Raw genomic sequence first — 17,080 nt, 5'->3', positions numbered from 1 at the left:
TCTCTTTGTATGCTGATATGAAGATATTTTTCCTGGTTCTTCTATGCACAAAATTATGACCACAAAATTTCCACAGAATTTTAAGCCAGACTGATCGTACTCTCAGAGAATAATGGACAGATACTTTAGAACAGCTTTTGGGCAATTTAGGTCTAGGCAACGTGAAGCCAAAACAGATGTCAAACTTGCAATGAGGAGAACACATGCCCTGTATCAGATGCTTCATGATGACTTTTTTCTTCTCCATACCTCCATCTCCAATCCAGGATTTCTACTTTTACAGGCTACTGTATGGTCTTGGAATGAAAAAAATGCTTCTAAAATTGGGATTTTTTTAGAAGTAAGAAGATGGACTACATTGTACCTTTTCCATCTTATATGAAAGAGTAAAATAATAGAAAAGTTACTGAATTAACTATGTAATTTTTTTATTGCTGTATCAGCTGCTGTCTGATACATTAATGTAACTTTCAAATAGATTTTCTCCACTGTGTATCACATGCAAACAAAAGGTGCTTCTATGCTCTAAAGTCGCCCCACTAACAAAGTAGTTGGATGTTTGCTGTCATCTGCGCTTTACCTCAAATAACCTGAAAAAGCTGTGTCATTAAACACCACAAACACAAAAGCAGATTCTGAGAGAACCCTTTAGAAAAAATGTCCTATTTAGCAGAATCACACTCATATAAACCTCCTCCAACTCAGGTGCTGAGAAGCAGTGAAAGGATTTGCATTTTTAAAAGGTTAACTCAATCTCCTGCACTGCTTTGAAAGTTTCAGTTAGGTAACGCAATTGTTTGCATTTGAAAACACAAAAAACCAAAGCTTGCCTGAAACAAGAACATTCTGCTAATGTTCAGCTCTGCTAACAAGATCAAGCTTATTTTTATTTATTTTTCTAAATATGAAAAAGCTGCTTTTTTAAGGAAAATGGATTACCTTCCTAAGATGGAATGAAAACATAAGGTAACTGTAAAGTACATGTCAAGTAATTAATTTAAAACTTAAACTGTTGTTGCATTTTGTATTATAACATTATTTTATAGACTCTTACAGTGATTTCAAGAGATTAACACAATCCTAAAGTAAACCTTAAATTCACAATACTTTATATACACCTTATGTGGATTCTATGAACTTGGGAGTGACTTGGAGAGACAATCCTATAACCTCTGCCCTGATTTAAAAGCTGGATAACTTATCTTGTATGATACTCAGACATACCATGGTAGTCTCCGTAACCAAGTAAAAAAGAAAATTACATCAGGATCACTGTGGTACAAGAACCCCATGCTTTCTTTAAAAGTCAGTTCACTTATGATGAAACACATTCTTTGCATCTCTGTTTGTCTAGGTGTTTTTAAGAATAATGAGATTTCGTTGCAGAAGTGCAACCCTCAGCAGCATGGTACAGCTAATAGGAAATGTTCCATTCTCTTCTTATGCTGACATTGTTATACCCTGGTTTTAACACTGACGAAAGCAATCAAATTAATTTTATTTTCTTGAGATTAACAGTCAACAACAAATCGGTCCATTTCCAGTCCCATTTATTTCAATAGAAGCTAGATTAGTGAAACAGTAATTTCACTCTTTAAATGTAGAGAATAAATTACCTGTTAAAATCAAGGATTAGCACTTTCACAAATTACATTATTAAAACAATACAGAATAATGCTACTTGGATTTAATCCTATTTGCAGTACAGCCTTCACAGAATAAGGAATAAATATTGAAGTTAAAAAGCCTAAGCTATTGTAAAAACACATTTTCGGGAAGATTAGACAAAAATACTACCTTCAGCATTTTTATGTAAATTTTCAATAGAAGCATCTTCCATGACATTTACGAACAATCGGCACCAGTGTGTCATTTGACCTATCAAGGCTCCCAAACCACTGTTGCTTCTATTCAGGCATCGTAGAAAGACTCTTGCACAAGTGAATCAGTTGACAGTCTGCTCACCTACCCTCTAGGCCTCCAGACTTAAAGCCCTAGGACAGGGCAGGGCACCAGTAGAGCCACTAGGGTTTGTATCAAGAATATTTTCAAAGAAAAACTATTGAGTTAAAAATCAAAGACCCAAACTGAATGAAATGTTGGAAGTTGATATACCTCTGTGCTGCTGGAGGAAGATTTTAAAAAGTGATTGACAGTTTTACTCTCTTATGACCAAAAATATTGAAAGAACACAAATGATACACCAGGATAAAGTTTGTTGATAACTACAGAATCATGTTGGTTTAACTAAGCTTGATATGTATCTTCAAACATGACTCCTTTGTCCTGAAAAAGTAAATTGTTTGGTTTTAATTTGGGGTATTTTATTATAGGTTGAGGTTTCCAAATAAAATATAAACAAATGCTTCCAAAAACAGGCTAAAATGAGAAGTGCTTCATCCACACACAAGAGATTGAAAGCAGCTAGGTAACTTAAATGAGGGGAGGGCAGGGGGAAAAGGACATACCTTTGAACACTGTTTATGATTCTGGCACCAAGCAAGTGACCCATTGTTCTGAAAGACAAAGAAAATTACATTAATATTAATATTTCTTTAGGACTTTTACACATGATCACACTAACAGGCTTAAACAGAATACACCACCCAGTTTTGCTTTGAGAATGATGCTGTGTCACAACACTGGTACCAATCCTGACTCCAGCTCCCTTGTGTTGAGTGAAAGGTGGTGTAAGGTGACCAGATAAAAGTTAGGAAAGCATGTCATCAGGCAAGGCTGGTTGAAAACTGACTGAAAGATGACTAAGTCACCTTTTAGTCCATCTTTGTAAACACTTACTATCTAGACTTGTTAGGAAGCAAACAAAAGGTAACACTTGTATTTAAGAAATTGATATGGATTGGTAGCAATTCATGAATGGAAAGCTCATTAGTCACATTTCAATATTGCACAATACTTAAATTATCAAGGAAAGATAATAAACAGCATTGAAGTAAATGGAAAATTTAATTAAATGCAACATGATTTTACCAAAAGTCAACTGTGCCATTTTTATTTTACTTTTTTGATAAAGTGCATTTCCCAGATGCACTATAGCTTTCATTTATCTTGACTGCAGTAAAACAACCACTACAGTATCACATGCAAAATAATAATTTAAGCTAGAGGAAAACAGAACATGATGAGAACAGAATGATAAATATGAAACTGGCACAGGGACAAACAGCAACCTGCTGTTCTACTAGAGGAGCTTCTGAAGGGTACATTTTGGATACAATATTTCCTGGTTAAAAAAAAAAAAAAAAACCACAGCTCAGGAAAAAGAAGTGTTTGTTTCTGGGGTTAAGAGATGCGACAAAATATTGATTCACTTTCTGTATAGTGGAAGATCAAAACAACATCAGGAAGACTTGAGTGATGCTGTGACCTGAATATGACAAATGGGGTACAAACTCTGCAACACCGAGTGCACGTTCATGTACTTAGGAAATATGTATATATTTCTTCCCTAATTTATAAGCGCATACTCTGGAAACAGAACAGATGAAAACTCTGCTAAATTTGTTGTTCAAAATTTGACTACAATGGTGAGTCTATAAGGGAATAACAGGACATTCTTTCATATGAATTACTGAAGGTATTTCCCCAGGGATGAATTAATGTGATTGCACTATACCTTCTCCTTTGGCATTGACTATAGATTTGGAAATCTGTCTCCAAAGAAGAAGAATTGAGGTACGCCAGGATTTGAAGGACTAGGAGGACTATACTTTTCTCTTGTTTACTTGTTTTAATAAGGGGAGATGTAAATAATGGAATAATATATACATGCACTGGTTTTGGCTGGGATAGGGTTCATTTTTTTCATAGTAGTTAGTAAGGGACTATCTTTCGGATTTGTGCTGAAAACAGTGTTGATAACACAGGGATGTTTTAGTTACTACTGAGCAGTGCTTGCACAGAGTCTAGGCCTTTTCTGCTCCTCACACCATTCCCAGAGATGGCTGAACAGCTGCCAGCTGATGGGAAGCAGTGAAAAATTTCTGTTTTTCTTTGGTTGTGTGCATGGTTTTGCTTTGCCTATTAAACTGTTTATCTCAACTCAAGAGTTTTCTCACTTTTACTCTTTTGATTCTCTCCCCCATGCCACCAGCTGGGGCTTAGTTGCAAGCTGGGGTTAAAGCGCTACAATCCTTAACTTTCTATGTATAAAAAATCAACAGATAAAGCAAAAAATTATTTTCTGGATGTACAACTACTACAAGTCAGAAGCAGAAATAGATACATTAGCATGCACTGTAACCAAGCCAACTAGATCAGTTTCTCTAAACAGCAGTACTCTGTTCTGATCTCAGCAAAGCTTATAAGCTCGAATACAGTGACTTGCTACTACAATTATGAAATCTGTCCTTTGAAGCTGGATCTCTCTGAGCAAATGTTTGAAGAGATTATGTTTGTGCATGTCTTCATGTGATTGTGTAGTCACACCCTCACAAAAGCTCCTAAGATGGGGCCAGCAGGTCAAAGGAAGTGATCGGCCCTTTCTACTCTGCTCTCACTTGTCCTACATCCAGCTCTGAGGTCCCTAGTACAAAAAAATCATGGATCTGTTGGAGTGGATCCAGAGGGAGGCCACAAAAATGGTTAGAGGGCTGGAGAACCTCTCCTCTGAAGAAAAGCTGAAAGAGCTGGGGTTTTTCAGCCTGCAGAAGAGAAGGCTCCAGGGAGACCTTACTGCAACCTTTCAATATATAAAAGGGGGCTTATAAGAAAGATAGGGAGAGGCATTTTTCCGAGGTCTGTAGTGACAGAACAAGCGGCAACAGTTTTAAAGAGGGTAGATATAGATTGGGCATAAGGAAGAAACTGTAAGGGTGGAACAGGTTGCCCCAAGAAGTGGTGGATGCCCCATCACTGAACTGTTTAAAGTCAGGTTGGACAAAGGCTTTGAGAAACATGATCTCATGAAAGATGTCGCTTCCTGGGGAAGTGGAAGAGTGGGGAGCAGACCGATTGTGTGATTCTATGACAATGAAAATTTTTCAAGTCACCCATTCACAGAATGTTCAGGTTGAAAGCGACTTCTGGAGGCCATCTGGTCCAACCCCCCTGCTCAAGCAGGGCCACCTAAAGCCAGTTGCCCAGGACCATGTCCAGACAGCTTTTGAATATCTTCGATGATGGAAACTCCACAATCTCTCTGAGAAACCTGCACCAGTGCTCAGTCACCCTCACAGGTAAGAAAGTGTTTCTTCCTGTTCAGAGATAACCTCCTGAGTTTCAGCTTGGTAAACTGAATTCAGTTTAAAGTACCTGGTCCACAAACTTGTGTGTTTCAGCCTCACAAGATACCTCACCGGCTTCTTCATTCTGAGATTACGCATCTTTTGAATCTGATACAATGCAAAGAGAAGTCAGTAACACAATTTTGGATCAGACACTTTGAGAAGCTCAAGAACTGAAACAAAAGCACTGAACTTGAATGTTACTCTTGTACCTTAAGACCCAAACTAATTCAAATAATACTTCAGCTTTCACCTAAACTTTCAATCTGAATTTCAGAAACTTTTATATATGCCATTTTTTTCATGAGCTTTAATGCTAAACATTTCTATTCCTGTATTATCTAAGGAGCTCTGGGGATGATAAATGAAAAAAGACACATTAACTCCCTTCCACTTGTAAACTTATTTAGAAGCAATTTAAAAGAATTAGTCCATGCAATTTAATTGCAATATTTTATGAAAATTTATTTTGTCTTATCTTCCCAGCAGATTACAATGCAATCATTATTTGATTTTATAATAGCATTCTATTCACCATTACTGTTGAATCTAGCTAAAACTGAGATTTGATAACATAAGAGCTAACCATGAGCACCATGTCAGGTCCAACCTCTTCAAAAAGAGAGACATAAATAGAAGAAATAAAACTTTAGAACAGCCGTAAATAACATATTCCAGTGGGAATACTTTAGTGTTATACTCAATGCTATATGAGGATTTATTATTTCCGTTTACAGATCTAGCTAGCAGTAATGTTAAAACAATATTTTATGTGCTACTTTCAATTTATCCCCCCTTTCTTCTTCATATAAAATGTGACAGAGGTAGCTGATTGCAATAACAGATTAGTAGCAGCTCACCACATAGTTTCAGTTATGCTGTTGCTTTCCACTGAACTAGAAAAAGCACTCCTGCTTTTCAATTACATCTGTTACTTGAGCCAATAACACCATAAATATCCACATGTGTGGCTCCCCTACCTCGTAATTTCAATGTCTACAACTGTTTTCATTTTTCTACTGAAAACTACTGCCACTTGAATTAAAAAGTAAGTTTAGAAAAACATTTAAAAGTCTTGTTTAGGAACTAACTTTATACAAACTAACGATGTAAATGATCTTTCATTGTACAAGGTGAAAGAGCAAATTCTACAGGCTTCCTTTGAACAACAAAGTAGGAATGCTAAATGAATGCTCTCCTCCATTCTGCATCTTAGCAAATGATTAATTTAAGTTACAAAAATGTTCAGCTGTGTGTTTTTTCTGCTTTTAATCTAGTGTACCTGGCTGAAACTCTAATTTCAAATGATCAGAAATTTGTATTTTATCTGTAGTATTTTACATGCTCCCAGATAACATCCTCAGTTCCCTCACATCTGTTTTTCTTCAAACCCAGTCCTGATCTGACTTATACCAGTGAGAGTTTTGACACAGTCTTTAGTGATGGTTTAACTCTGCTGAGAAGAAATGGCCACAACAAAGAGTTACATACCACTTTTTCTGTCCATCTGTAAACCTTTTACCAGTGTACCTTCACAGCAACCTCAAAGTACCTTAATGTCTATGCTGAAGAGGAAAAGAAACTGTGCCCAACTCCAAAAATTTTATCTTCTCAGCACTGACATGTCATATGAAAGACATCGGGCAGATGACATTAAAAGATTCTCCAGCATCACACAGTAGATGAAGACAGCAGGAACTCAGGCCACTGCCTGAGCCCCAGGTATTTTCAATCTGCCAGAAAGGAAACTGCAGACAAATAGAATCAGACCTTCAAAAACCAGGACTGTTTGGCACGTATAAGGCAAGAGTTCAGAAAAGCTTAGTCTTGCTAGGCTTCATTTCAGCAAGCATATATACACACTTGCTTTCCTCTGGTAAACCACAAATGTCCTTGGGCCTAAACAATTCAGAAAAAATAAAGAAAAAAAGTTTGCAGCATCTCTTGTAAGGAAAAAAAAAAAAAAGAAAAAAAGCATATAGAGAAGCAATGAAGAATCAATCTTCATCTACCTACAGTGTGCCCTAGGGGAAAAAAAAAAAAATTAATAACCTTCAGAAGCAAGTAAAAACTGGCCTTTCATCAGACAAATAGCAAAAAACAAAAACAAAAAAAAACCCATGCACAAAGAACTAGCCACTTAATCTGCTACGATGGTATCTGCACACCTATTATCAGTTATAGAAGTCTTTCTCCCCTGTCCAATCTTCAATTCACATTTGAGTGAATCTGCTATGTCTCAAAAGCGGCCTCTGCCAATGACTTCACTGATTCTTTAAAAATGACAAAAAAGAATAGAAATAAGCCCCTCAAACAACAGTGCCCACAGACATGAAACAGATCATTTAAATAGACAAATCAATAGCTGCTGCAATGATGAATTTAAAGAGACAGGTTCCCAACGCTTTCCTTAACCTTTCAAAAATCTCAGCCTGAAACTACGCAATAGTAAAATACAATTTCTACTGTGCCTAACATACATTTCCTGACTGCATGCTCACTAAGACACAAACCAACAGAGGGACTTACCTATGGCAGTGCTGTCCCCAGGCCCAACTCTAAAGTGTGGAATTAAGGTGCAGAATGGAACCAACACATTCAAGCAAGGCTTTCCAGTTCCCAAATACCTAAGTATGCACGTAGGAATGAATTTCAGAAACACCTGTACACTTAGCAGGCAAAGATATCAAACCCAGCAGATAGAAAATGCTGAAGAAAATTTTATTTCTCAAAGCCTTTCTTTTGAGATTAAACATGAACTTGCAATAGATGTATGGACAGGGGAACCACAGTCTCACTTCTCCTGGGCTCTGTTTAGTTACCCTTTTGCATATAAATAACTAGAACAAATTTTTCTTTGAAAATATGGCAGAAAAATTAAGATAGGATATCCTTTTGTACAACAGCTTGACCACTTGCCCCAGAAATCTTTCACCAAGCTAGAGCAAATGTAAGGCCTTATGCACTCTGAAATTACTTTCAGCAACAGGCTAGAGTGAAGACTGAAACCTGGACAGCAAAACTAAACCACTCTGTAGAAATTAACAAGACATACATGAAGTTATAGACAGTGAACAAGCAACATCATAAAGCCCAGTGATGAGGTCCACCTCTGGGAACAAGACTGCTCCTTCAAGGACAATTTATACAGACCTATTTTTAGTATCTTCACTTCCATGTGCTTGTGCAATGTACGGCAAGTTTGAAGACCATCCACTGGAGAAGCCATGGATAGAAGAGGATCAGTATGACATGAAACCACCCCTAAAACACAATAGAATCCCAGAAATATTCTGGTTCCTTGGCTTCCTTTCAGGAAAGACAGGAAGGACATAGAAAACAACTTAAATGTGTACATTCTGTTCCTTTTAAAAAGATTTTTTTTTTCATTGTATATTATGTCTTAAGGAAATGATTATTTCCTTACCGAGGGGTTTCTGTTGCCTTGTAATGGTTCTAAGAAGGAACGAAATTGAATAAAGCAAGCAGCAACAATTCATAAATTGAGTGTTATTAAGCAAGACCATTTCTGATACTTAGAAATGCATGTATAGCAGCAGTTTCCACCAGAAACATTTGATTGGGATATTTCACAATAGAAAATGATCAAATCTTGGTTAGCTACACTTTCACCACCTCTAAGCTACGTTAAACTATGTGACAACCCTAATTACTACTAGGAAGTAGACAACCTGCTGTCCTCTCACCCCAGGAGGCACACGCTCATACCCAGCTCCCAGGCTACCTCACCTATCCATGAGCTGGCCCGGCTGGCTCTTCACTAGGGCTCACACACTCACCCACACTCAATCCAGCCACTGCCATCACAGACACATAGGCCCTTGTGACCCACAGTCCCATGCCAGGAGCTGGCACTTGTTTTCCCTCACTCTAGTCCTTCTGGCCACAGCACACGGGCCCTCTGGCACACAGTCCCAGCCCAGCTGCCATTACCTAGACCCTTACTCACTCCAGCCATTGGTACCATGGACACAGGGTCCTCTGCTCCAGGGTCTGTCACTGGTGGATGGCCCTAAAACCAAGGGTGTGATTTGGGCTGAGGCCATGTCTCCAGCTCTGTCTCCTTCTAGAGTAGAACAGAACAGAATAGACTAGACTCTCTCAGTTGGAAGGGACCTACAACAATCATCTAGTCCAACAGCCTGACCAATTCAGAGCTGGACAAAAGTTAAAACCTGTTAAGGGCATTGTCCAAATGCCTCTTAAATACTGACAGGCTTGAGGCATCAATTACATCTCTAAGAAGCTTGTTGCACTGTTCCTGTACCACCATCTTGGTAAAGAAACGCTTCCTCATGTCCAGTATAAACCTGCCCTGAAGCAGCTTTGAATCATTCCCACATGTCCTATCACTGGATCCCAGGGAGAAGAGCTCAGCACCTCCCTCTCCACATCCCCCTCCTCAGGAAGCTGTAGAGAGCAATGAGGTTGCCCTTCAGCTGCCTCCTCTCCAACCTAGACAAGCCCAAAGTCCTCAGCTACTCCTCACAGGACGTTCCTCCCAGCCCTTTGACCAGCTTTGTGCCCTCGTCTGCGACACATTCAAAGACCTTTAATATCCTTCTCAAATTGTGGGGCCTAGAACTACACACAGTGCTCAAGGTGAGGATGCACCAACGCTGAATACAGCAGGATAGTCGCCTCTTTTGAAGAGCTGGTTATGCTGTGTTGGATGCACACCAGGGTACGGTTTGTGCTCTTGGCTTCCAGGTCACACATTGCTGACTCCTACTGAACCTGCTGTCTACCAGCACCCCCAGATCCCTTCCTGCAGGACTGCTCTCCAGCCATTCCTCTCCCAGTTCATATTCGTGCCCATCTTCACTCCATCCCAGATGCAGAATCTTGTTAAATTTTATCCCATTAATCACAGCCCAATGATCCAATCTATCCAGACCCCTTTGCAAGGCCTCTTGTCCCTCAAGACAACCAGTCATGAGCCAGATGCAGCCCCACCCATTACAACCCTCTGAGCTCCGCCCTTCAGCCAGTTCTTCACTCTGCACCACGAACCCCCTCATCCTGCAGTTGCCCCTGGCTGCCCCTGACACATCACTTGCCATGCCTGGAGCTGCTGTTGACCCTGTTACCAGCACCCAGCTCTGCCCACCCTGCACAGGCCCTTTGGAGCTGCTCCCCTTGGAGAGGCCACAGCCTGCAATGGGGTCACCCTCAGCCCACAGCTCCCCTGGGAGCAGCCAGCCCTCACTGAACCTGACAGTAGGAGATTGTGATTTGGGGTCTATAACAACGTATTAATTTATTTCTGATTTATAAGAAATATCCTTAGGCTTTTCTCCAGTTAACAAAAGCACAGAGCAAAATTTCAACAACAAAACCAAGTAACGCTTACCCAAGCCAGACAAAACAACACAACATATAAAACCTCCCAAAAGGGAAAAAATAAAAATAAACACACTGCATAGGATTCTAACATGAGAAAAGGTAAAAGAACAAACAGTATTTAGTGGGTATTAGTCATGTTGCTTAAATGTATTACCATCAGACACTTGGATAAATTTATGAGTGGGTTTTATAAAAACTTATGTAGAAATACAGCATTAAGCTTAACATACATTCTGAATAGGAAGCCAAAAGCAAGAACACATTTTGGAACATACACATGGAGTTGTTCTGTTACTGTAACTAGCCAGTGTGGTCCCTGATACCAAAATCAAATGTACATCCTCCTTAGCAGAAGCCATTTCTATACCACAGATGTTTAAACTATAGAAAAGTAAACGCTGGTTCCTGGTTAACTGAAATAGATTAAGTTAAAGAGGTGACTGAATGTAAGAAATAGTTATAAAACTGATCAGCCTGATAATTCATTCTGGTGACATAACTGCAGTTTGTAAATATAAACCAAAATTAAATTATCATGGGTAACAGCTTGACTAATGCTGCAGTCTAATTTTAAACATCTGGATTTAACACTAGAAAATATAGATACCACAAACAATTTTTAAAAGTCTTATGTTTTCTTTTGAATTTACACTAATGCTGCCATCACCTATAATGTATTACTCCTATCACAATGATATGGTGGATCCCCCTGTAGACAAATGGATACAAGCAGAAGTCTATTGACCTAAACCATTCATTGATATTTCCTAAACAATTCATGCAAAGGCATCTTCAACCTTCATTTCTATACAGACTTTTTCATTATAGTTTACACTGAAATATTTAAATCCACAACTTTACATGAACCAAAATGGAAATAGAGAAAATGTAAGATCAGAATAATTACAAAAGACATTCAGTAAAATCAACAACCATCACCTAAACCATGAGACATAACAGTATTCATTTTCTAGCTGTCACCAAAGGTCATTACCAATGAAAGAGCAAGAGGTCAGTAGTTTTGAAGATACAGACTATTTATTGCTTGGATTAAATCTGTATCTCAAATACTGAACACTTCTTTTTGTTTATAGCAGTGTCTTCTCAAATGCATAGAAAAACTACTAGATAAACACAAGCTGTAAAAACAGATGAGCCACAGGAATCCTTTTGTCTCCATCACACTTGTGAGTTATGACTGCCTTCTTGTGGTTTCACAGACTTCACTCTTACCACTTCTAAGACTGATCTCAACAGAGATCTTATTCTAATTAGCGGATGTTTATATTAATCTGTAAAAGAATCCAGATGAAATAAACTTCACTAAGCAGTAGAAGGAATTAAATACACTGACACTAACTTGAAGATATTAAATATGGAATCTCAACATTAACGCAAATACTTTGGGCCAAATTCTGCACATTTATTGAGGTTAAATAATCCAGTGGAAAAGAACAGAAACTAATCTAATAGCATTAATACGGAAAGCAAAAGATAGCTTGTCAACTATTTGTTTGTAGGCTCTATTTCAAAACCCCCACCCTTCCAAAAAGCTAATGTGCCTTTTTTGTCAAGTCATAAAGCAGATTTGCTATACAAATGAAATAATGAGACAACAAAAGTATATGCTGGCTTGAAGATGTGATGCAAGTGTAACCCACTAGGAAATTAACATCAAAAAGAATAATCCCTATTCTAAAAATGTGATGTTTACTTATCTAAAATACAATATAAATGTAGACGTACATGACCTACATTAACATAGTTGGGAAAAAAAAAAAGATAGTAATAATCCAGGTTTCAGAAACATGTGCATGCTGCTTTTAATGCTGACTTGACTTTATAACTGAAAATTATAGTCCATATTATTATTCTGTGTAATTATAAGATTATCGGTTAGCTGGGTGACTCCCAACTTACCACAGGCTGCACTCGCCTGCACTGCCTACCAGCTGATCATTCCAGAATCAGCTACAAACACCCCAGGGTGTCTCCAGACTAGGAAGTCGTGTGAACCACAGGGATACATCTGTTGAGTGAAACAACTGGTGTTGACGGATTTGATGTCTGCACTGCACATATGCCAACTTCACCTTTCCCATCAACTAGTTCTCGCGTGGTCCCAGGGACACAATGGCCATTAGTCACTATTGACATTAGGTCCCCCAGGATCATCTCTTCCAGTTACGTTCACTCAGAAGAAACTCACTGCATGAACTTTCAGAGTGGTTCATGATGTGGAACAAAAGATGACCATGATGCTCTGAAGACTCATTTCAAAAACAAACTCTGATCCACATTAAAACACTAATGTGTAGATGCACCTACAACACTTCTAACATCTCCCACAGATGCATAAGAATAGTATTGCAATGCTTTCTACTAGACAAGATTTTCCTCAGAAGCCACACTGTTTCAGGGCCATTCAGGACAGCATTCCCTTCTGGACTTGCAAAGTGCTTAGGGTTCTGGCATTTCATGTCCTTAAAAAACTAATCACCACACTTTTTTAGATCACCTAAAGTGCCCATTACAAATAGTCTAAATATAAACTATATGAACACAGGATACTCCATGCAGGTTGAATTGTCATGGAGTAATTTCTGATTACAAAACTGCTACAGGTATTGTACCACATATGGGCCATGTGATGTTTTACTGTGCTTTCTCCTACTCCATTCCAGTATGTATGGGAGTGACATTATTATATACTACACTTTTATCTTTGGTAAGAGTATGTTTACACACCTGCCCTTAAAACTTCACAGCTCTTCAGTACCCATGTTATTATGACTCAGTATCAGGCACCACCTAATTTTATGCTTACACTTTTGTACTTGACATACTAATTACTTCCAATATAATTGCATGAAATTCACACCACAAATTTCAGGAATGTATTTCCTTTCTCCTTGGTATGTGTTATTAGTTTACAAGATAATAAGTATTTCAAGCAGTAGTAGCAGCCATATCCACCACAAGCTGATGGTTACATATATACATATATATACATATATTTTCATTTCCCTTTAAAAGAAAAACAAATTAACACCGTGCAGCACTTTTCTCAACAGAAAATATTTGTGACAAATATCCCCTATCTTATTCCAATTGTCTTGATATATTACCATAAAATTTCTCTCTCCTCTTGAATCTGCGAAAGGCAACAAGCTCAATAATCATCATTGCCAATATAAATACTTTGTTTCAGTATCCCAAGTTTTTTTAGTATTGTAAAAGCATGTAGAAAAGTGTAATCTCAACAGTAAAAAACAGCACAAATACAATCCTACAGATGAAATATGCAGTCTAAAATTTGACTATAATTATACATTTATAGTTCCACAAACCTATTCATATTTAAAGGTTTTCTATACAAAAACTCTATTTCAGAAGAATTATTGAAGTGCATAACAAAGCTCTCAAAAGTGTCAAAATCAGCACAGTCCTTGGAGCTTTGACAGTTTTTAAAACAGTCTTTGGGTTTGTTTTTTTTTTTTCTTTTTCCATAGAAGACCTAGCTCACCAAGTGAAGTGCATCTCACCAGACCTGGTATTTCCTAGAAATTTTTGCAAAAGGGTTCTGTGGTCATTCAGGAATTGAAGAACTGTCCAAATTAAAATGACCCTTGGACTCATAAACAGAACAGCCTATCTTCAATCTGAACAAAACACTAACACAATATTGTTAAACACTAACACACATACTCAGTAAGGATTAATTCAAAAAAAACACATAAGCCACATGAAAAAAGTTTTCACCACAACAGTTACAGCAGCATTTCAAGAAGTCTTATTTCCCAGACGTATTTTAATTGCTACAGTCTTTCCATACATCTGCCTTCATTATAGACACTACAGACAAGATGTAATGGATACAGTTTAATTAGCCCACAACATTATTGTCTCATCTCTAAAGCACAACCCAACAACAAATCACACCATCCAAGTTAACACTCTTCTCTCCATTGGTCCATGGGTTTGGCCCCTGGTCTGTCCCTTCCCAACCCAGCTCTCACTTCTGCAGAAAGCAAATACGCAAGACTGCCACATTAAGCCAATAGTAAAGACTAGAGGATGCCAGTTGCATACTGGTTAGATATCACACATCATGCACCTAATTAATGTCCTCCTCCTAACTGTATCATGTAACGAAGAGGAAGTCATGACCCACTTCTGACCAGATCAGTGCTGTTCTCTTTCCCCACCTCCCAGATCTGTAAACACTGTAGACCACATTTTTATTCCTATGCTATTTTAAGGAACAGCAACAGCTCCCAAAACAGCAAAGGTTGTAATGACATTGTGTTGACAGTGGATGAAAAACAGGCATCAAGTGAAGGAGCAACACAGAAGGGTGGGTGAGTTTCTCCCTTTCCACTCGAAATTTAACATGCCTGCTAACCTGATCCTAGCTGGAATCCTTTGGCCCTGTAACACCAATAGCATATTCCTGAAAGGAAGACACATTCTTTTAATACAGGTTACAATAGATACAATCCATTTCTTCTAGTTTTCTTAGGACCTTTTCCCAATTTGTTAAGAACTGTATGCCACAAGAAAGATATATTACACTGGACGATTGCTACAGTCCAGTCATCTAGGCCACCCTGCACCCTAAGACTGTGAAAGGACAGATGAGAGGGAGAGGAAATCAGCATGAAATTCTACTATTTGAGAAAGATAAAAAATATCTTTCTCAACTATTATACAGTTTGAGCTACAGTGATATTAACCGGATCTTTCTACAGTAACAATCTTTAGTGGAAGATTTACACTGCCTCGTCATTTTGTCATAAAACTTTCCACAAGCATAAAAGCCCTTCATGTGCTGGCTTTCTAGAATACAGTCTGATAACTAGCTAATGAAGACATAAAAAGAAAATAAATCTCTCCTTAAGGCAGGACTAAAGCATTTGTCATTAACATGTTTGGTTACCAAAGATATAGCTGTTATGCAGAGCAATCATTTCCTGACAGATCCATCATGTTTCAGACCTTTCTGGCATTAGGTGAAGGAGTTAAACATTAAGACAGGTTAATTTGCATTGAAGTTATTGAAAGGCTTGTAACATGAAAGATGACAAAGATCAGCCTAAGTCCCTACACAAGCCACAGAATTTTAAAGCCTTCAGTTAATGTAAACAATTGGATATGGAATTTTTCATAGAATCACAGAATTCCACTCCAAGGATCACACTGATTTTCAAATCTAGTAGTTTCTTTTCTAGTATTTTCTTTTATACATTTGATCTATATCAACACCTACAAAAGAAAAACATTACAATATATATCCTTAAGCTCATAAAATGCAGACAAACGAGGTTAATACCAGTTGTCAACATCTTGTATTATTAGAAGGCTTTTTATATTAACATTTTGTTTCTTTCTCTTAAATCACCTATTTTTGCAAAACTGACAGTATTTTAGTTGTTTTATCTTTGGAAAGTCTCAGATACTGGTGGTACGCTCCAGGAATTCTATCCCAATTATAATGACTCCTTCCATTTTACCAGCCTTGTCACCTGTGTAAAGCAATTAAGAAAGGCAGTGGTTTGTGGTACTACAAATATGTTGATAATATTCAAGTTTCTTTTTCATTAGACTGAGGAGCTATGCTTGATTTGCTTTCTCAGTGGGAAGGTCATGGATGAGAACAAGTTGACTGAGGCTCGATCTATACCAGATGGATCTACTAGATATGAGTAAGCATCTCAGGGGCATGAAAAATTGACATCTGCTCCTATTATTAAGAGGATAAGCCATGCCTATTGAGGAAACTTAGAGGGATGCTTTGAAATCCCTAAGGGCACCTGGATAGATAGAGTAACAATCAGTAACTGGGCAATATCTAATTTTTTTACACAATTATTTATTCATTGTCTTTAGTGGTACTCAACTCTGGTTACATAAAAATTGCTTCTATCTTTCCTTACCATCTGAAAGAACCTCTTCTAAACCTTAATTTGAAGTCATGGTGCTTTACATCTGACAAATAACTTGCAATTTGTCCTAATGGCATAGTACCATTTACTACCACTCTGAATTGTAAAGGACAATGCAAAGATGCAGGAAGATGGTATTTAACAAACTCAAGTTAATTTTCTTTAAACAGCATACTGGGAATTTTCTTGGGTTTATCTCTAAATTCTGAACAGACATTTTAGTACACTTGCACTGGTCTAAGCTTATTTCCATTAAAACCAATGGATACATTACAATCAACTATAGGGATAAGACCCAGGCCAGCAATGAAAGGTCCAGAAAAATCCTGTATTAAACTATCAATCATATAAATGGAAGAACTGATAAGTATCAGTCAGAAGTCTGAAAGATCTCCATCTAAAGAAAACAACAGGAAATTATACTACATTAATGTGTAAAGCTTTTTAGTCTTTAAAACTACCTGTGAGTTATGCTTTCTATCCCAAAATAAAGACAGTCAGTATATTCTTTAGTAAACATTC

The 17,080-nt window shown here is 37.8% G+C and overlaps 1 protein-coding gene across 2 annotated transcripts in view; it reads right to left on the bottom strand.

Moving 5' to 3' along the window:
• ANOS1 (anosmin 1) overlaps positions 1-17,080 on the bottom strand; it is a 136,770-nt gene that overhangs the window by 108,412 nt on the left and 11,278 nt on the right. For both annotated transcript variants that reach the window (XM_030476733.1, XM_030476734.1), the window contains exon 2: positions 2,469-2,516. In XM_030476733.1, coding sequence (XP_030332593.1) covers positions 2,469-2,516 — 48 coding nt within the window. The remainder of the gene's footprint in view (positions 1-2,468; positions 2,517-17,080) is intronic.

This window comes from Strigops habroptila, chromosome 2, assembly GCF_004027225.2.
Source record: "Strigops habroptila isolate Jane chromosome 2, bStrHab1.2.pri, whole genome shotgun sequence".
In the NCBI taxonomy this organism is placed as follows: Eukaryota; Metazoa; Chordata; class Aves; order Psittaciformes; family Psittacidae; genus Strigops; species Strigops habroptila.
This window is presented reverse-complemented; position numbering and strand designations above follow the sequence as displayed.